The 22,268-nt window shown below is 52.1% G+C and overlaps 1 protein-coding gene across 1 annotated transcript in view; it reads right to left on the minus strand.

The window, feature by feature from the left end:
* The window catches only part of MAPKAPK2 (MAPK activated protein kinase 2), a 42,885-nt gene extending 21,313 nt beyond the window's left edge, over positions 1–21,572 (minus strand). Inside the window, exon 1 of the mRNA XM_054290825.1 lies at positions 21,321–21,572. Coding sequence (XP_054146800.1) covers positions 21,321–21,572 — 252 coding nt within the window. The remainder of the gene's footprint in view (positions 1–21,320) is intronic.
* Positions 21,573–22,268: the final 696 nt, after the last annotated feature.

Consider the following 22,268-nt stretch of genomic DNA (forward strand, 5'->3'; position numbering starts at 1 on the left):
TGGATGGATGGAGCCAATCTGGGCAGGGATCTGCAAACCAAACCCCTGATCCCAGCCATGGATGGAGCCAATCTAGGCAGGGATGCTCAGATCTGCAAACCAAACCCCTGATCCCAGCTCTGACTGGAGCCAATCTGGGCAGGGATGCTCAGATCTGCAAACCAAACCCCTGATCCCAGCTCTGAATGGAGCCAATCTGGGCAGGGATCTGCAAACCAAACCCCTGATCCCAGCCATGGATGGAGCCAATCTGGGCAGGGATCTGCAAAGCAAACCCCTGATCCCAGCTCTGAATGGAGCCAATCTGGGCAGGGATGCTCAGATCTGCAAACCAAACCCCTGATCCCACACAGCTCTGCAGGGCCTTCCATCCACACAGCACACAGTGAAAGGGAAATAAGGAGCCAAGGGAAGGGCAGAGATGTTCCCAGCCACACTCAACACCTTCACCTTCCCCCTCTGCAGGGCTGAGGGCTGGGGTCAGCCCCTCCTCTCCTTGCCAGATTTGCTATCAGAGCTGCCAGCAGCACGAAGGGAAAAGCACACATGTGCTTTTATGATAGGAAGTGGTTGATATTTGCAGGTGTGATTAACACTGAAGTAAACACTGATGTAAACCATTAACTCAGGGCTGACCTATGGCCTTTGTGCTTCTAAAAAAAACCCCTTATCACCAGCACTGCATGGTGCTGCCTCCCTGTACCCACAGCCAGGGCTTCCCCTCATGTCAGAGGGACCCCAGAGCATCTCTCTGGGTTCTGGTCCCACCAACCCCAGGGACAACCCTGCCTGACCTTCCTGCTGCCTCTGATCCCAGCTGTGACCGTGCTCACAGGGGGTTTTGGATGAGGGGAGAGATGAGGATCTGACTCCGTGTTTCAGAAGGCTTGATTTATTATTTTATTATATATATTATATTAAAACTATACTAAAAGAATAGAAGAAAAGGTTTCATCAGAAGGCTGGCTAAGAATAGAATAGGAAAGAATGAGAACAAAGGTTTGTGGCTCGGCTCTCTGTCCGTGCCAACTGGGCTGTGATTTGCTATAAATTACAAACATTCAACATGAGACCAATCCTAGATGCACCTGTTGCATCCCACAGCAGCAGATAACCGTTGTTTGCATTTTGTTCCTGAGGCCTCTCAGCTTCTCAGGAGGAAAAATCCTAATGAGAGGATTTTCCATAAAAGATGTCTGCGACACCCAGGGACAGCTCTGGATGCTCCACACCTACATCCCAGAACTGTTTTTATTTTTGGATGTGTCCACCCATTCCCCGAAGGTTTCAGTGATTTTGGGGAGAGGCCCAGACCCACCACACCTGCAAGCACAGCAGCCAGGAAGCCCTGCCAGCAGCAGCCCCACAGCTCTCACTGCTTCCCAGCAGCTCCTGGGCTTGAACTCTGCCCAAAAATGAAATTTCTCAGGGTTCACTCCATGGGCAGGACAGAATTGAGGCTGACAGCCACCCCCCCAGCACGGGGATCCTGCCTGAGGCCTTTCAACACAGATCTTTGCCAGAACTCAGTGCATCCCTCTGGGTGTCCAGAGCTGCTCAGGATCCCGTCAGGGGGCTCAGAGACCCTGGCACACAGCCCAGAACACCTGGGGATTTGATTGTGACCCCTGGAGCAAGTTACCAGCTTTGTATGAGGACCTGAAAGTCACAGAGGTTTGAATGGTGTAATAACAAAATGATCACAGGGTGAAAATATAGATTTTAGGATTTTTGGTATGGGGGTTATGGGGACAAGATGGAGGAATCGGAGCATGTCTAGTCCTTCTTCTTCTTGTTCTCCATTTTCTGCAGTGATGTTGGCACTTTGGGACTGGTTTAGAGTAGAAGCGCACTGTCTAACATAGGTGATAGGTATTGGGAATTAAGTGTAAATATGTTATACGTAGTTTGGAGTATAAAAGGACAACTTAGAGTGCCTTTGGCTGCCCTGCTGAGCAGACCTCGATTGGGCAGAAAGAAAATTTTATAGATAAGAATTAATAAACAACCTCAAGACCAAAAAGTGAAAAGTCCAGACTCGTTCTTCAGTTAAACAGAGACATCCTGCACATCTCGGGGCAGCAATTATCAACAGCAACCCGAGAGATCTTCATGCAGCATAAATAAATACATGTATGTTTAAAGAAAGGCAAAAAACCAAGCTGAGACACAAAGCTGCACCAAGGCCAGCCCCTCCTGAAGAGGCACTGGGAGCAGGATGGCCTTGGGATGTGATTCCTCCAGCCTGAGCAGGCTTTCACTGACGCACCCGCCAGGCTGGGTGACGACAGCCCCGTTCTGCACCAGCCCATCTGCCCCAGCTGTTTGTTTAACACAGCTTCACCCCTGCCACGGCTCTGTCAGCACAGGGCACAGCAAACACCGTGCTGAGATAAGGGCAGTCAGAGCAGGGATGCAGAGCAGAGCATCCCACCCTGGCAGCAGCCAGCAGTGCCAGGGGGGCTGGAGCCACGCTGAGCCCACAGCAGGCACCGTGCCCGTGCCAGCTGGAGGCTGCCAGGCTGCTGGGAGCAGCAAAAGGCTGGGCCAGGAGCAGCTCAGGGGTTTCATAACAGGGCTTTGTGTGTGCAGGTGCTCGGAGAGGCAGGGGCCACCAACAGCCCTCCTCCTCCTCCTGCTCCTCCTCATCCTCATCCTCCTCCTCCCCTCACAAACTTCTGTCACCACCCAATGCCCAGGGCAGGGAGAGGGGCAGTGTGTCAGGAGAGGGAATGGCAGTGATGGGGCAGAGGGACAACAGGGGACAATCCAGAGCTGGTCAGGGACACAGCCCCCACCAGCCTCTCCTTTGCCATCTCCCCGAAGCTCTCAGTGCAATCTCCAGGGCTCCCTCCTCATCCTCATCCCCTCACAAACCTCTGTCACCACCAGCCCTGATGCCCAAAGCAGGGAGAGGGGCAGCCATGTGTGTCAGGAGAGGGGATGGCAGTGAGGGGACAGAGGGACAAGAGGGGACTAAACCTCGCTGGGTGATCCAGAGCTGGTCAGGGACACACAGCCCCCACCAGCCTCTCCTTTGCATCTCCCCAAAGCTCTCATTGCAATCTCCAGGCCTCCCTCCTCCTCCTCCTCCTCCTCCTCCCCTCACAAACCTCTGTCACACTCTGATGCCCAGGGCAGGGAGAGGGGGAGCCACGTGTGTCAGGAGAGGGGATGGCAGTGAAAACTCAGAAGGACAATCCAGAGTTGGTAAGGGACACGCATCCTCCACCAGCCTCTCCTTTGCATCTCCCCAAAGCTCTCATTGCAATCTCCAGGCCTCCCTCCTCCTCCTCCTCCTCCTCATCCTCCTCCTGCTCCCCTCACAAACCTCCGTCACCATCAGCCTTGATGCCCAGGGCAGGGAGAGGGGCAGGAGAGAGGGAATGGCAGTGAAGGAGCAGAGGGACAAGAGGGGACAATCCAGAGCTGGTCAGGGACACACAGCCCCCACCAGCCTCACCTTTGCTCCTCTCCAAAGCTCTCAGTGCAGCCTCCAGCCTCCCTCCTCCTCCTCCTCCCCTCACAAACCCCTGTCACACCAGCCCTGATGCCCAAAGCAGGGAGAGCAGCAACCATGTGTGTCAGGAGAGGGGATGGCAGTGAAGGAGCAGAGGGACAACAGGGGACAATCCAGAGCTGGTCAGGGACACACAGCCCCCACCAGCCTCTCCTTTGCCATTTCCCCAAAGCTCTCAGTGCCATCTCCAGGCCTCCCTCCTCCTCCTCCTCCTCCTCCTCCCCTCACAAACCCCTGTCACCACCCAATGCCCAGGGCAGGGAGAGGAGCAGCCACGTGTGTCAGGAGAGGGAATGGCAGTGAAGGGGCAGAGGGACAACAGGGGACAACCCAGAGCTGCTCAGGGACACACAGCCCCCACGTTGCCACTTCTCCAAAGCTCTCAGTGCAGTCTCCAGCCTCCCTCCTCATCCTCCTCCTCCTCCTGCTCCCCTCACAAACCTCTGTCACCACCAGCTTTGATGCCCAGAGCAGGGCAGTGTGTCAGGAGAGGGGATGGCAGTGAAGGGGCAGAGGGACAAGATGGGATGATCCCGACACAGATCCCTCACCAGGCTCTCCTTTGCCACCTCCCCAAAGCTCTCAGTGCAGTGTGCAGGCTGTCCCTGCCCCACAGGGCTCCCTCCTCATCCTCCTCCCATCACACTGAGTTTGTACAGCCCCAGCAGCCAGCAGGAGCTGGTGGAAACCCCCGTTTGTCACCAACCCACCTGGGTGAAGGGCCAAGCAGCACCCCAAACTCGACATCCAGCACTACCTAAGGCTGTGCACTTCTGCAGCAGGCAGGATTTTAGGGGAAATCCTGAGCTCTGAAGCAATGCAAAAAACCTGAGAGCCTCCTGTCAACCCAGCAGCCACCGCGAGACTCCTCCAGCCAGCAGGAAAACACACACAGTTGTGTTTCTATTTTAAAAAAAGCCCTTCTGTGCATCCTGCTGGCACCACATGAAAGCCCTCAGGACACAGTGGCTATTCTCAGCTCCCTGCAGGCTTTTCCAGCCCCAGGAGCCTCCACAGCACCTGTTGGCAGCAGCAGCAGCCGTGTGGCCCCAGGGCTGGAGAGCTTTGGTGGGGCTGGGGCAGAGCCTGGAGCTGCAGGGTCACCTCAAGGCACCATCACCTCCAAACACCTCCAGCAAGGGTGCAAAACTCACTGCAAAGTGCACAAACTTCCAAAAATACCAGAGGGGAAATTTCCCCCCTGTTGGTGGTACCAAGGCTGGGCTCGAGGCAGAGCAAGGAGTCACTGAAGCATGGAGTGGTTTGGGTTAAAGGAACCCTAAAAGAAGTCATTGAATCATGGTTAGGGTTAAAAGGAACCCTAAAAGGAACCCTAAAAGGAGTCACTGAATCAAGGTTTGGGTTAAAAGGAACCCTAAAAGGAGTCACTGAACCATGGTTAGGGTTAAAAGGAACCCTAAAAGGAGTCACTGAAGCATGGAGTGGTTTGGGTTAAAGGAACCCTAAAAGAAGTCACTGAATCACGGTTTGGGTTAAAGGAACCCTAAAAGGAGTCACTGAACCATGGTTAGGGTTAAAAGGAACCCTAAAAGGAGCCACTGAATCATGGTTTGGGTTAAAAAGAACCCTAAAAGGAGTCACTGAATCAAGGAATGGTTTGGGCTAAAAGGAACCCTAAAAGAAGTTACTAAAGCATGGAGTGGTTTGGGTTAAAAGGAACCCTAAAAGGAACCCTAAAAGAAGTTACTAAAGCATGGAGTGGTTTGGGTTAAAAGGAACCCTAAAAGGAACCCTAAAAGAAGTCACTAAATCATGGTTTGGGTTAAAAGGAACCCTAAAAGGAGTCACTGAATGAAGGAATGGTTTGCATTAAAAGGAACCCTAAAAGGGAACCCTAAAAGGAGTCACTGAATTGTGGTTTTGCTTAAAGGAACCCTAAAAGAAGTCACTGAACCATGGAGTAGTTTGGGTTAAAAGGAACCCTAAAAGAAGTCACTGAATCATGGTTTGGGTTAAAGGAACCCTAAAAGAAGTCACTGAATCGTGGTTTTGCTTAAAGGAATACTAAAAGAAGTCACTGAATCAAGGTTTGGGTTAAAAGGAACCCTAAAAGGAGTCACTGAACTATGGAGTGGTTCGGGTTAAAAGGAACTCTAAAAGGAACCCTAAATGGAGCCACTGAATCATGGTTTAGGTTAAAAAGAACACTAAAAGGAGTTACTGAAAGAAGGAATGGTTTGGGTTAAAAGGAACCCTAAAAGAAGTTACTGAAGCAGGGAGTAGTTTGGGTTAAAAGGAACTCTAAAAGAAGTCACTGAACCATGGAGTGGTTTCGGTTAAAAGGAACCCTAAAAGAAGTCACTGAATCATGGTTAGGGTTAAAAGGAACCCCAAAGATCATCTCATTCCAGCTCCTGCCATGGGCAGAAACACCTTCCACCAGACCAGGCTGCTCAGAGCCCCATCAAACCTGAGCCAGTTCTGTACTCTTATTTTTTCAATGTACAGCAAAACCTCGTGTGGGGAGCTCACAGAGTCACTGATACCCCCATGACGCTCAGCCCCCCACTGCCTGACAGTGTTTAACCAGCAGGCTCCTTGATTTCCTCCCAAATCCCACAGGCAGCAAAGTGGTTTGGACTCGTTTTGCCTGCTCGATTAAAAGGGAAGATGGGATAAAAGGATAAAGGCACGGATATTTAAACAAACCAACAGAAAAATCTCCTCCTGCAGCTACTGCTGCTCCCTTGGCAGACAGCCTGGACTCCTTGGGCATTCCCATAGCCAGCTTTTAAAAGGAAATCTTTCCCCTCAGCCAGCCTCAATGCCAGGGCAGCGTTATCCAGGACCCCAGGGCAGGGTGAGCAGGGGGCAGCTGCTCCCTCGGGGTCAGCCCGGGGCTCCTGGGCTCTGTTTTGTGTGAATTTAAGCTTTTTCAATCCCACTTATTCACCAGAGGAGCTCAGGGCTGGGGGAAGCCAAAGAGCAGACAGGGCAGCCTTTGTGTGGCTGTGCCACCCACCCCAGGCTGGGCAGCCCCTGCAGCAGAGCCTGGGGCGCAGGGCTGGCACAGGGCTGGCACAGGGCTGGCACAGGGCTGGCACTGCCCCACAGAGCCTGCAGCAGCACCCTGAGGCAGCAGAGACTCATTTCAGGGAGAAATGAAGCCTTGAAGAGCCCCTGTGCAGGGCACCCACACTGCACTGCCCCATCTCTCACACAGGGCAAGGTGCCCGTGCTCAGCTGGGGCTGGGCTCTGTCTGCAGGCACTGACACAGCCACAGCACACAGCCTCAGCTGCACCACGGGAAATACAGGCTGGATATCAAGAAAAAGTTTTTTCCTGAAAGAGTGACACAGTGTGGGAAATGAATTTGTAGAGAATGAGGCATTTACAGCACGGTGTGGCAAAAGCTGATAGGCCAAGAAACACTTTTAATGTATTGTAATTAAGAAATAGTTAACTTCTGATTGTGATGGTGTGAATTATAACATCTGTGATGTCTCACCCTTCACATGAGATTGAAAATAGAATAAAAGTTTTTAAAATGGCTCTCAGTTGCCCCATCTGTGGGTCAGAAAAGAGCATAATCTGACAATAAAGTTCTGGAATGTTCTGCCAGGGGAGGTGGTGGAGTCGCCATCCCTGGGGGTGTTTAACCAAGCCTGGATGTGGCACTGGGTGCCAGGGTTTGGTTGAGGCGTTGGGGCTGGGTTGGACTCAATGATCTTGAAGGCCCAGTGATTCTGTGATTCTGTGAATTTGGGGGAATTTTGGGAATTCCCAGGGACTGGGGAGGTGGTGGGGTCCCCATCCCTGGGTGTGTTTAACAAAGTCAGGGTTTAGTTGAGGAGTTGGGGCTGGGTTGGATCCGATCTTAAAGGTCTCTTCCAATCTGGTGGTTCTGTGATTCTGTGTTCCCCAGCCAGCATTATCTGAGCTTGGATGTGTTTAAAACAGCCTGGATGTGGCACTGGGTGCCAGGGGGGAGTTGAGGTGTTGGACATGGGTTGGATTTAGTGATATTGAAGGTCCCTTCCATCCCAGTGATTCTGTGCATTCTTTCTCCAGGGCTGCACTCAATGTGGGTACAAGATCCAGCTGTCAGCAGTTCAGTCACTAAAACCCTCCAAGCATCAGCACCATGGCCCAGCCAGCCCTGCTGCAGTGACATTTGGTTGTTTCAGGGCAGTTTTTGAGGAGAAGGAAACATGAAAGGAACGTTTTGGTTAAAGCCAGAGGTGCCTGACCTGCTAAGAACACGCTGCCCTTGCTGCCAGAGCCTGGCAAAACTGAGCTAAAGGGATCCCTGAGCTTCCTAAATCCTCTGGGGCCATGCCTGACCTGCAGCTCCTCCAGAAGTGGCAATATCACCCCAAAGCACTGCCCTGAGGCACTCCAACATCATCCCCCAGACTGTGGCAGAGGCAGAACCTCAGGGCTGCTCCACAGCTCCCAGGAAAAAGCAGCTCTGGCTCCCACCCAGCCCAAACTGCTGCTCAGTGGCACCCAACCTATTTTAACCCGTTCAGAACCTCCTCATCATCTTCCTCACCCAGCTTTCATCAGCCCAGCATCACTGGCTGTCTCCTCCAGCAACAGACAGCTGGGACCACCAGGACACTTCCAAAAACTCCCAGGGAGCTGAATCCCAGCACCCAGGGGACATCTCATGTCCAGGCAGAGCTGTTCTTTACAGGAACCTCTCCTCACCACAAGAGATTGTGACGGTGCTCACAGGGGTCCCAGGATGAGGGAAGAGATGAGGATCTGACTCCATGTTTCAGAAGGCTGATTTATTATTTTATGATATATATTACATTAAAACTATACTAAAAGAATAGAAGAAAGGATTTCATCAGAAGGCTGGCTAAGAGTAGAATAGTAAAGAATGATAACAAAGGTTTGTGGCTTGGACAGTGAGTCTGAGCCAGCTCATTGTGATTGGCCATTAGTTAGAAACATCCAACATTGGCAAATCACAGATGCACCTGTTGCATTCCACAGCAGCAGATAATCCTTGTTTACATTTTGTTCCTGAGGCTTCTCAGCTTCTCAGGAGGAAAAATCCTAAGGAAAGGATTTTCCATAAAAGATGTTTGTGACAAGAGACTGTGAGTCTGAGCGCTGAGGTGGAGCAAGCAGGGTGGGAGGGGATGGAGAGGAGATGTCAGCGTGGGGCTGCACAGCCCCTCACACCTGCAGCAGGGCAAACACTGAGGACAGAAGCAAAAGGCTTCCCAAGGCTCCTCCAAGCTCCAGGGCCAGCAAGGGGCAGATGTTGTCTCCAGGAGCCTGGGCAGATGCCCAGCAAGGGCTGAACACCGCCAGGCTCCCCAGACAGCCCTGTCCCCATGTCAGCACTGCTCTGCCCCAGGCACGGGAGGCAACCAGCCCAAAATGCCAAACTCCCAGCTCTGATGCCTTCCAGGAGATAACCTGAGCTTAAACTTCCTGGCAAACCCTCCCTCCCCAGAGCCTCTTGCGCAAGAACCGCCTGCCCTGCCTGGGGCTCCTGCAGCAAATCTGCCCGGCACAGAGAGGCTGGGAAACGGCCCAGGAGGAAGAGAGAGTCACACCAGAGCCCCAGGGGACAGCAGGAGGCTGCCACAGGTGACACAGGCTCCTTCAGCCCGGCTCTGGGAGCCACAGTGAGTGCCAGAGGCGTGGTGACAGCTCAGTGACACCCACAGTGGTCTGGTCACTAAATGGAATAGGAATAGGAATAGGAATAGGAATAGGAAAGGAAAGGAAAGGAAAGGAAAGGAAAGGAAAGGAAAGGAAAGGAAAGGAAAGGAAAGGAAAGGAAAGGAAAGGAAAGGAAAGGAAAGGAAAGGAAAGGAAAGGGATAGAAATAGAATAGAATAACTGGAGTACACCACAGGAGTAACAAACTCCAGGCTTCTGCTCCCCATCATGAGGAGCTTGGAACACAAACCCTGTGAGAAAGCCCTGAGGGAGCTGGGGGTGCTCAGCCTGGAGAAAAGGAGACTCAGGGGTGCCCCCATCACTGTGCAGCTCCTGAAAGGTGCCCGTGCTCAGCTGGGGCTGGGCTCTGTCTGCAGGGACTGACACAGCCAGAGCGCACAGCCTGAGCTGCACCAAGGGAAATACAGGCTGGATAGCAGGGAAAAGCTTTTTACAGAAAGGTGATAAAGTCTGGAATGGCTGCCCAGGGAGGTGGTGGAGTCTATTCACCATCCTAGAATGGAATGGAATGGAATGGAATGGAATGGAATAGAATAGAATAGAATAGAATAGAATAGAATAGAATAGAATAGAATAGAATAGAATAGAATAGAATAGAATAGAATTTGAGCTGTTCCTAACACTGAGCTGGGAGATGCCATCAGGCTCATTGCTGCTGGAATTCAAAACCATCCCTGCTACCACACACCTCCCCTGCTCCTGGTTTTATTTACTGCTCTTGTTAGACTAAGCTGAGCATAACACACATACTTTTGGGTTTGTTTGGAGCTGATTGCATCTGCTTTAGCCCCAGTCTGGTGGAGATAGCCAGGATTCTGCTGGAACCCAGGACATTCCTCTGGCTGCCCTGGAGGACTCAAGACCCTGGCAGGGGGCTCAGAGACCTTGGCACGGCATCAAAAACATCTGTGCCTTTGATTTTAACCCATGGAAACAATTCCCAACTTTGTGTGAAGAGTTACAAGCCACAAGGGTTTGAGTAGAATGATAGTGAATTTGTCACTGGGTGGAAAAGTAGAATTTTGGGGTTTCAGAATGGGGGTTCAAGAAGCAAGACAGAGGAATCTGGGTGTGTTCTGTCTTTCTCCTTCTCCTTCTTGTTCTCCATCTTCTGCTGTGATGGTGACACTTTTGGGTTGGTTTAGAGTAGAGACAGACTGTCTAATATAAGTGACAGGTATTGGAAAATTATTGTAAATAAAGTACACATAGATCTTAGTATAAAAAGTTAACATCAGCCCAAGGGCAGTCATTGTGCCACAACCCGACCTGCCAGACAGATCTCAGCAGGTCAGAGAAAGAATTTCATAGATAAGAAAAAATAAACAACCCTGAAAAGCAGAACCAACAAATCTCGACTTCTTCTTCAGTCGCAGGGCTGGGAAAAAAGATTTTCTAATACCTGGGGGTCATCCCAACCACAGAAATCCCAAAGCATCACTGGGAAGGGGACACAGGATCCACTCTGCCTGCTGTGACACAGGTTTAGTGTGAGGCACACAAAGACCCCAAACCCGCCTGAACCCCAAATTCTGGGGCCAGCAGATCTGGAGTTTTTTGAGTTCAAAGCAGGCATCCACCTGCAGCCAAGGGCACAAAGCAGCAAATTTAATTATCTGACAAAGGAAATGAATCCATGGCTCCCCTGATCCCCAGCCCAGGCCAAACCGGATAAGGACACCAAGAGCAGAGCAGCAAAGCCCCAGCCTGGCTGGGAGCCCCAGGAACATTCAGATCTGGGTTTGGATTTTGGACTTTATCTCTGGTTTAGGCTGCAGCTCGCAGGGCAGGAACCACGTGCAGCCCTGACGCCAAGGGCCTGAATAATCTCATTACACATGACAGCCCAGGCTGTGCCAGCTGCACAACCCTGGGCCACAGAGCTCACCTGCCCTCCCCATGGCACGGGGCACCTTGGCACTGCACTGAGGGAAGGCCCTTACCCACAAGGAGATGCCACCATCCTGTCCTGTCACTACAGGTGGAGGCATTATTATTATTATTATTATTATTATTATTATTATTATTATTATTATTAACTATTTATTACTATCATTAACATTAGCATTATTAATATTATATAATATTAATAAATAATATTTAATAGTGTATGTAATATAATATTAAATATAATACAATATAAAATAGAATATAATATAAAATATAATAGAATATTATATAGAAAATTATATAGAATATTATATAATATATTATATATTATATAATATATTATATATTGTATATTATATATAATATCACAGAATATAATAAATACATTATAATAAATATAATATAATGAATATATTACAATTAATATAATATAATGTGATATATTATGTGATTTATTATATGATATATGATGTGATATATGATATGATATATATAGTATGTTATATATAGGATATATTATATATAAGATATATTATAATATATCATATGATACATCATATCGTAAGGTAGAGGCAATGAATATTAACAATAATCGGAATACACCACAGGAGTAACAAACTCCAGGCTTCTGCTCCCCATCATGAGGAGCTTGGAACACAAACCCTGTGAGGAAGCCCTGAGGGAGCTGGGGGTGCTCAGCCTGGAGAAAAGGAGACTCAGGGGTGCCCCCATCACTCTGCAGCTCCTGAAAGGTGCCCGTGCTCAGCTGGGGCTGGGCTCTGTCTGCAGGGACTCACACAAACAGAGCGCACAGCCTGAGCTGCACCAAGGGAAATACAGGCTGGATAGCAGGGAAAAGCTTTTTACAGAAAGGTGATAAAGTCTGGAATGGCTGCCCAGGGAGGTGGTGGAGTCACCATCCCTGGGGGTGTAGGAAAGTGAAAGGAAAGGGAAAGGGAAAGGGAAAATGGAAAAGGAAAGGGAAAAGGAAAGGGAAAAGGAAAGGGAAAAGGAAAGGGAAAGCTCACCATCCCTGGGTAAGTTTAACAAAGCCTGGATGTGGCACTGGGTGCCAGGGTTTAGTTGAGGTGCTGGGGCTGGGTTGAACTCTTAAAAGTCTCTTCCAACCCAGTGATTCTGTGAATCCTCAGCAGCACCAGAGTGAAGATGGATCCACAGGGCAGCTCTCAGAGCAGATCCTGTGTCCCCCTCCCAGTGATGCTCTCCACGTGACATTTTAGTGCCTCACAGCACCTCCAGCAAAACTTTTCATTTCAGGTCATCTCAGGCCAGCAGCACTCAGGGACTGGGTGCCTCAGTTCCCTCCCCAGGCCACAGAGGAGCAGTGAGTTAATGCAGCCATTAAACCTGCCAGCCTCTGTAATCCCCACCTCAAATTGGTAGGATCTTAAAAGGCTGAAATCTTTGAAATGACTCAGCCACGGGGTACAAAGGCAGAACAGTTTAAAAGGCTGTTACAGCTCTCTGCATTCAGACCTGCTCTTGCTCCAACCCCTGCATTCTGTTCCTCATCCATTTCCTTTGGGGAATGGGCACGGAGCTGAGAGCTCTCCCCAAAATGAGCCCCAAGGCACCAGAAACACTCACAGCCCTTGTTCTAGCCAGAGCTGAAAGAAAAAGATATTTCATATATCATATTTTCAGAGAGCAAGAGAGCCACAAAATGGTTTGGTTGGAAGGGACCTTGAGGGTCATCTCCTTCCAACCCCCTCAGGTGGGCAGGGACACCTCCCACCAAACCTGGCATTTTTCACCTTGCAGCAATGAGGATGGGACCCACCTTCAGTGGGACACTGTCACAGACATCTTTTATCAAAAATCCTTTCCTTAGGACTTTTTCTCCTGAGAAGCTGAGGCACCTCAGGAACAAAATGTAAACAATGGTTATCTGCTGCTGTGGAATGCAACAGCTGCATCTGTGATTGGTCTCATGGGGTTGTTTCTGATTAATGGCCAATCACAGTGAGCTGGCTCGGACAGAGAGCCAAGCCACAAACCTTTGTTCTCATTCCTTTCTATTCTATTCTCAGCCAGCCTTCTGATGAAATCCTTTCTTCTATTCTTTTAGTATAGTTTTAATGTAATATATATCATAAAATAATAAATCAGCCTTCTGAAACATGGAGTCAGTTCCTCGTCCCTTCCCTCATCCTGGGACCCCTGTGAGCACGGTCACAGGACACAGACCCCAGGGTGATGTTAAATCCCACACTGTCACCCCAGAGATGACCACGCTGCTGACTCAGTGCGGCTGCCCAGGCTCCAAACTGGTTTTTGGGGAGCGGTGATGCCAAGCTGCATTGCCATGCCAGCGTCTGGAGCTGGTGTTGGGATCACCCTGGTGCTGCTTCAAACTCTGCCTCCTCCAAAATCGGCCTGAAAGATCAGCCAGGTCCTGCAGAGCCTCCACAGCTGCTCCTCACCTGTGCAGCCCACAGAGGAGCTGGGCAGCCTGGGGTGGGCAACCTGGGACACCTGGCACAAACCACAGCCATGGGGTGGGCACAGGGATACCTGGGACACCTGGCACAAGCCAGAGCTATGGAGTGGGCAGGGGGCTACATGGGACACCTGGCACAAGCCAGAGCTCTGGGATGGGCACAGGGACACCTGGCACAAGCCAGAGCCATGGAGTGGACACAGGGTGGGTATGGAGCTACCTGGGACACCTGGCACAAACCACAGCCCTGGGGTGGGCACGGAGCTACCTGGGACACCTGGCAAATGGCAGAGCTCTGGGGTGGGCAGAGGGGTACCTGGGACACCTGGGACAAAACAGATCCATGGAGTGGGCATGGGGCTACCTGAAATACCTGGCACAAGCCAGAGCCGTGGAGTGGGCACAGGGTAGGCACAGGGATACCTGGCACAAGCCAGAGCCCTGGAGCAGGTCTGGGTGAGCACAGAGATACATAGGACACCTGGCACAAACCAGAGCCATGGAGTGGGCACAGGGCTACCTGGGACACCTGGCACAAACCAGAGCCATGGAGTGGGCACAGGGCTACCTGGGACACCTGGCACAAACCAGAGCCATGGAGTGGGCACAGGGCTACCTGGGACACCTGGCACAAACCAGAGCCATGGAGTGGGCACAGGGCTACCTGGGACACCTGGCACAAACCAGAGCCATGGAGTGGGCACGGGGCTACCTGAGACACCTGGCACAAACCAGAGCCATGAAGTGGGCACAGGGCTACCTGGGACACCTGGCATGAACCAGAGCCATGGAGTGGGCATGGGGATACCTGAGACACCTGGTACCACTCAGATCCATGGAGCAGGTCTGGGGTGGGCACAGAGCTATCTGGGACACCTGGCACAAGGCAGAGCCATGGAATGGGCACAGGGTGGAAACAGGGCTACCTGGGACACCTGGCACAAGGCAGAGCCATGGGGTGGGCACAGGGTGGGCACAAGGCTACCTGGGACACCTGGCACCACTCAGATCCATGGAGCAGGTCTGGAGTGAGCATGGGATTACCTGGAACACCTGGCACAAGGCAGAGCCTGGAGCAGGCACAGAGTGGGCACATGGCTACCTGGGACACCTGGCACAAGCCAGAGCCATGGAGCAGGTCTGGGGTGGGCATGGGGCAACCTGGGACATCTGACACAAATCAGAGCCCTGGGGTGGGCACGGGGCTACCTGGGACAAACCAGAGCCATGGAGTGGGCACAGGGCTACCTGAAACACCTGGCACAAACCAGAGCCATGGAGCAGCCTGGGGTGGGCACAGGGATAGCTGGCACAAGGCAGAGCCCTGGAGCTGGCCCATGCCAGGCTGTGGCCGGCACCCCGGCCCCGCAGGCAGCCCCAGCACAGCCAGGGGAGGCACAGGGGAGGCACAGGGGAGGCAGCACGTTATTCTTGGAAACCAGGAGGTGAGGTCATGCTGCCTGAATGCTGCAACTTGAGGCCAGACGAGCGGGGCCAGTTGTGCTTGGAGAGGAGCCTGGGTGTGCAGCCAGGGCCCTGTGCAGGTCGGAGGCTGGAGAGGCAGCAAAGCCTTTCTGAAGGAACGGGGCTCCTCCCCCTCAGCTCCTGAGAGACAGCAAAGCCTCAGTGAAAGGATGGTCTGAAAAGAGCCAAGCACGCTGGTGTGGGGCACAGGAGGCCAGCAGGAAGGCTGAGGAGATGGCAGATCATAAAGCTGGAGAGATGCTGCTCCTACGGCCACTCCTCTGGATGCCTCCCACGTACCTGCACCACCCTGCAGCCCAGCAAGAGCTCCTCCATCTCCTCAGACACCACAGCACAGCCCAGAGCTGTGTGTGAGGAGAGGAGTCACCAACTCCATCCTTGAGGCTTCCTCAGCTGGAACCTTCTGGGAGTTTTCATCTCCTGTGCCCACCAAACGTGCCAGGAGACCAGGCTCTCAGGCTGCACTGCTTCATTTATTATTCCATTTATTATTCCTGTATTATTCCATTTATTATTCCTGTATTATTCCATTTATTATTCCATTTATTATTTCACATATTATTTCACGTATTATTTCACGTATTATTTCAGTTATAAATTCAGAATTATTTCAGTATTATTTCACTATTATTTCAGTTATTAATTCAGTTATTAATTCAGTTATTAATTTAGTATTATTTCAGTATTAATACAGTTATTTCAGTTATTAATTTAGTATTATTTCAGTCTTATTTTCAGTTATTTCATTTATTATTCCTGTATTATTCCTGTATTATTCCTGTATTATTCCTGTATTATTCCTTATTCCATTTATTATTCCATTTATTATTCCATTTATTATTCCTGTATTATTTTACATATTATTTCATGGATTATTTCAGTTATAAATTCAGAATTATTTCAGTATTATTTCACTATTATTTCAGTTATTAATTTAGTATTATTTCAGTATTAATTCAGTTATTTCAGTTATTAATTTAGTATTATTTCAGTCTTATTTCAGTTATTATTTACACATTGTTTTGGTTGTTCCAGAGCCTCTGCCCTGCATCACTCACTGCTCAAGGCACAGCCATCACCTGCACAGCCCCATACCCAGCACTGCCCTGTAACTGAGGTTCTCCTGCTCTGTGTGTGGAACTGATGGCACAGCCAGCACTAATCTTGCCAAAGGCCAGCAGGGCTCAGTGTGAATGGCAAAATCATGGTTTTACCTGGTGGTGTTTGGCTATTAAATCACACATGCAGGGGCTGTGCTCTCATCCAGCTCAGCTCCTCAGCCTGGTGCCGCCTCTGACCTTCAGTAAATCACTGCACCTCAGTTCCCCGCCCCTGAAAACATGGGAGACGTCTTTTGCAAGCCCCATGGCTGATGGCATTAGATCATTAATGAGAGGAAGAGCCCCACCACTTCCTGAGCACGTACCAAAGAGAAAACCCCTGCTCCTTATCAGCCCGTCACAGCCCCAGCTCTGACTGCCCAGAACATGTGAAGTGTTTAACAGAGATTATGGCAAATCCTAAATGGTTTAAACAAACTCCAACCCCAAGTCAGTAGACTCCTTTGGTCAATGAGATAATAAACCACAGCTTTGGAAAAGTCCCAGTGATGTCACTGCAGTTTCCACAGCTTTTCAACCACATCTCGCACAGAAGGCCACGGCGAAGACATTTGTGATTATATAAAATACATGGCAGAGCTAATTAAAAAAACATCACTGAGAGAGGGGCAGAAGAACAGCAGACACAGCAAGCTGCTTGCCATGAGCACGAGCCCAGGGTCTCATTACTCCCTCACTTCAGGGGTGTTTGCCCAGATGGATTTTTGGGGGGACACGGGGTGCTCTGGCTACACAAACTCACTCATCCACTCACTCAGCCACCAGCTCCGAGCTGCCTGCCCTAATTCCACACCAGGCACTTCCCAGAACAGCAAACCACAAGCATCATCCTCCTTCCTCCTTCTCTATCAGGGGAACCATCACTCATGGGTTATCAGATGAGGCCAAGAGCGAGGCAGAGTTTCGCAAACACACCCTAAAGCACCGAGGATGCTACAGAAAAAAATCACCAGCCCTGAGCTCCTCCAGCCCTTCCAAAGCTCACCAGAGTCCAGGTGAGGATCTCCTGCTTTGAAGGTGAAGCCAGCAACGAGGTTTGTTCATTTATTTTAAAGGAAACCTGCTCCACAAACAGAGAAAAACTCATCACCTGAAACACCAGTCCCCACTCTCCAGCCTGGCTCAGCTGCCATTTCCTCCTGGAATTAAGGCAGCCAGCCCAAAGATTAGTCTTAAAAGTGGAATTTGCAGCAGGCAAAGAGCCCTCACTCCCAGCCCCACCACTGCAGCCTGACCACAGCCAACCCTGCCAAGCCAGGCCAGCAGTGACCTACATACAGCAGCCTCCACAGAAATTACAAGCCTAATTTTGCCTGCTAATAAATCACAGCAAGGCACAAGGAAGAAAGGGGTAAGGAACCAGGCATTTCAGCTCCATTCATCACCTCTCCCCAGGCTTTCTGTTCCCAGCCTGCAGCAGATCATCCTGCTTCAAACAGGGGCAGGGCACTGGGACCATCCCTGGCTGCTCCACACCAGCTAATTCAGGGATGTACCAAAAAAACCACAATAAAATTGGGGGTGGGAAACAAAAACATGAACAAGAATCTATAAGAAAAGTAGAGGAATACCTTGTTTTCACTCCATTCATCACCTCTCTGTTCCCAGTCTGCAGCAGATCATCCTGCTTCAAACAGGGGCAGGGCACTGGGACCATCCCTGGCGGCTTCACACTGGATAATTCAGGGATGTCACACTTCAGGTACCAAAAAATACAATAAAATTGGGGGTGGGAAACAAAAACATGAAGAATCTATAAGAAAAGTAGAGGAATGTCTTGTTTTCACTCCATTCATCACCTCTCTGTTCCCAGCCTGCAGCAGATCATCCTGCCTCAAACAGGGGCAGGGCACTGGGACCATCCCTGGCTGCTTCACACTGGATAATTCAGGGATGCCACGCTTCAGGTATCAAAAAATACAATAAAATTGGGGGTGGGAAACAAAAACATGAACAAGAATCTATAAGAAAAGTAGAGGGATCTCCTATTTTCACTCCATTCATCACCTCTCCCCAGGTTTTCAGTTCCCAGCCTGCAGCAGACCATCCTGCTTCAAACAGGGGCAGGGCACGGGTGACTGGGACCATCCCTGGCTGCTTCACACTGGATAATTCAGGGATGTCACGCTTCAGGTACCAAAAAAACACAATAAAATTGGAGAAAACAGAAAGATGAACAAGAATCTGTAAGAAAAGTAGAGGAATCTCTTGTTTTCACCCAGGTGCTACACAGCAAGCAGAACTACCATGCATTAACTCTCACACAGCAGTGTTTTATTTAATGATGTGCCTCTGCCATGGACTGTTGCTCTGGAAGGAGAAGAAAATTGGCCCTTATGTTTTCACTGCTGCTAGAACACTTTCCCCAAGCTCAGACTCTCTTGGAGCACTGAAAAGTTCTCTTCAGCAAAGTGACTCTCAGCAAAATCCTTACCAAAACCAGCTCTTGGTTTGGGAGGAAGAGCTTTAACAACACAACAGTGGCTTGTGACCCAAGAGGAAGCACAACATGACCACAAAACACCAAGGAGGGACACAACTCCGTCTCATCCTCCAGTGAAGGATTGCATTGTTATACAAGATTTTGGAACAGCAAACCTAAAGAATGACACTCCAAATGGAAAGGTTCACTGCACAACCAAAGCAGGCAGCAGACAGATTTCAGCTGTGGCTCCTGGCCATGGGCCATCAGGATTCTTTTAAGCATCATCTGAAACATGACAACTCGATGCAATCACTTCTGTGGATCCTGCTTTAGGTCATCTTTCCACTCTGCTGCAGCCCATGAGTAATTTGGACCCAAATACCTCCCCACAGGTCTCTAGCAGAGACGTCAGCCCGGCTGTGTACTGAGCAGGGGATGAAGTCAGCACTCATCATGTCTGGGGCAGTCACCCACACCAAGTTTGGGCTCTGCAGCTCAGCCCAGACATCCCAAAGGAGCAAGCCAGGTTTGGGCTCTGCAGCTCAGCCCAAATATCCCAATGGACTAAGCCAGGTTTGGGCTCTGCAGCTCAGCCCAAACATCCAAATGGAGTAAACCCAGTTTGGGCTCTGCAGCTCAGCCCAAACATCCAAATGGAGTAAACCCAGTTTGGGCTCTGCAGCTCAGCCCAAACATCCAAATGGAGTAAACCCAGTTTGGGCTCTGCAGCTCAGCCCAAACATCCAAATGGAGTAAACCCAGTTTGGGCTCTGCAGCTCAGCCCAAATATCCCAATGGACTAAGCCAGGTTTAGGCTCTGCAGCTCAGCCCAAATATCTCAGTGGAATGAGCCAGGTTTGGGCTCTGCAGCTCAGCCCAAATACCCCAATGGACTAAGCCAAGTTTGGGCTCTGCAGCTCAGCCCAAATATCCCAATGGACTAAGCCAAGTTTGGGCTCTGCAGCTCAGCCCAAATATCCCAATAGAGCAAACCAGGGTAGCTCACATCATGAGGGCAGGATGAGCACCCCTGGGTTCAGCCCAGAGCCCAAACTCCCAGCGCAGCAGTCTGGAAGGTGCTGGAGGGAATCACTTACAGTAGCAGCTGTGCTGCTCTTTGAGAAGCCAGGGACACGTCCAACCACTCAGCTGAACCCGTCCCTCCCCGTCAGGGACGCCAGGAGAGGCCAGGACAGGGGACAGGCAAGACAATCCCTTTGCCTACAGGAGATTGAGTGTCGAATATTCCTCGCCCCGCATGAGCCGCACTGTGTCAGCCTCCTACAGCCCAGCCCTGCACTCCAGGAGGTTCCCAACAAGCCAAGGGACCCGTGTGACATGTGCCACCAACCCTGACCCCTCGCTGTGGCACGGGCAGGGTGACAGCACCAGTCCCGTGCCCCAGGCAGGGCGGGCAGAGGAAGCTCCAGCCTCCTCCTCCTCCTCCTCCATCCTTCCTCTTTCAGGGCTGCGAGAGGGAAGTGCAGGGATCTGTGCTTTAAATATGTGACTCAACTTCAGAGGCGAGGAGGAGCCCGTCTGTCAAAACAGGAGAGGATTTCGCTAATTTTCAACCCAATGAGATGACAACACAATGTCACCCCGGAGTACAACACAGGGGCAGCTCATGAACAATGTCTTTGGCATTTCTGAAGGAAAATCCAAACTTCTATCACCTAACCGACCCTAATTCCTTAACCACAGACATTCAGCACCGTACCTTGTCCACCCCACCACCTCTGCAGCACAGCTTGTACCCCCAAAGCCCCATCTTTGTTCCCTCACTCATGTTAGAATCCCCAAACACCAACAAAAGGGCAACTCTGAACACAAAAGAAGTGGGGTTACGGGTTTAGGTGGGAGTTAGAGGTTTAAGAGAGGGTTATGGGTTTAGGTGGGGTGTTTTCAGCCTTCCCAGCTCTCGGGGTAACGCCAAGGATTGGAACAGCTCATGTGTGGGCGCAAATTGCACGGATGCTGGAGAACACGGCGCTCCCACCAGCAGCCAGCCCTGCTCCCGCCTCACCCGGCGTGCCAGGAGCCATCCAAACTTCCCCAAGCCTGCCTGGCAGGGACACACGCTCCCCTCCTTGCCCAAAAACCTCATTTTAAAACAAGAAGGGCCGCATCACCTAGAGCGGGCTCAAACACACCTCGAAGCCAATGTTTATCCACGCCTGCCAAAGAGAAGCAAGTTAGAGACAAGGGGCAACATCGTAACGCTGAAATATCGCCGGTGGGAAGCGGGGCACGGCAGCAGCTCGGTGTTAGAGCCGGGAGGGGACACGGAACGGGGACAGCGAGTGTGGGGTGCTCACAGCACACAGCACGGAGGGAACCCCACGTTCTTCGGCGTCCCCTACCTCGGGGATGCACCCCAAGATGCGCATCCCCTTGGGGGCATCCCAGCCAGGCTACGTCTCCTCTCCATTCCTACCCCCCCTCAAACCCCCTTCGGGCTACCAAGATGTCATTTCCAGCTACAAAGCAGCAAAGCCGCGTCTCGCTGCTCGTAAAGAGGGGGGAAAAAAACCGAGATTAAAGCGCGGCCGGAGGGGCGGGCGGCAGCTCATTGTCCGGGCGGCCCCGCTGCCGCCCATGGCCCCGGCGGGACCCCCTTGGCCCGGCAGCAGCCACCTTCCATCACTGTCACAGCGCCGCTGCCCTGCCCGGCCCCTCCCGGCCGAGCGCCCGCGCCGGCCCCGCGTCCCCCCCGGCGCCGCTCCCGGTGCCCGCTCCCCGCGCACCTTGAGCGCGAACTTCTCGCCGCTCTTCTTACTGAAGATCTCCAAAACTTTCCCGTTGATGCCGAGCCCCAGCACTTGCGTGGTGACCTTGTAGTCGTCCGTGATGGCATTCTTCCGGATCTGCAGGCCGCCCTTGCCCGGGAACGGCGGCGGCCCGTGAGGGGGAGCGGCGGGCGGCGGCGGCGGCGGCGGCTGAGGCGGCGGGGCCGGGCTGGGGAAGCCGGCGGGCGGCGGCGGCGCCCCGGAGAGCATGGCGGGCACCGGGCGGGCTCCGGGCGGGCTCGGCGAGGGCTCCGGGAAGGCTCCACCGAGCGGGAGGGAAGGCGGAGGAGCCCCGCGGGCCGTGCGGGATGGGCCGGGGGTGCGGGGGGTGAAGCAGCAGCGCCGCCGCCGCCGCCCCCCGCCGGTGCGCCCCGGCCCCGACAAGAGCGATGGCTCCGGTGCGGCGGCGGCTCCTCCTCCTCGTCCTCCTCCTCCCGCCGGGCCGGCTCTGATGTCAGCGCCCCGGCCGCCGCCGGGGGAGGGACGGGGCGGGGCGGCCCCGGGGCTGAGCCTGCGCCCGCCGGACCGGCCCCGCCGCTGCCTGAGGGGAGCCGGGGGCCTTGGTGCCACAGGGGTACCGGAGACCGTCGGTGGGTCCCCCAAGGGTACCGGAGGGGATTGGTCACCCAGGGGTACCGGAGAGCCCCGGTGGTCACCCAGGGGTACCGGAGACCCCCGGCCCCGCCACCCCCGGTGTCCCCGGTGCCCTGGAGCCGGCGGTGCGGTGGCAACAGGTCGCGGTGTTCCCTCCGGTGACAACAGGAAAGAATGTTGGGAAAAGCGTGGAGGGACAAGACAAGGGGGAATGGGGTCAGGTTGGAAGGTTTAGGCTGGATATTAAAGGAAAAATTCTTCTCTCTCCTCCTCAGGGAGGCCCTGGCACAGGGTGCCCAGAGAAGCTGTGTG

This window comes from Melozone crissalis, unplaced genomic scaffold, assembly GCF_028551555.1.
Source record: "Melozone crissalis strain CALT ecotype California unplaced genomic scaffold, PUWL_Pcris_2 ptg000086l_1, whole genome shotgun sequence".
Taxonomy (NCBI): domain Eukaryota; kingdom Metazoa; phylum Chordata; class Aves; order Passeriformes; family Passerellidae; genus Melozone; species Melozone crissalis.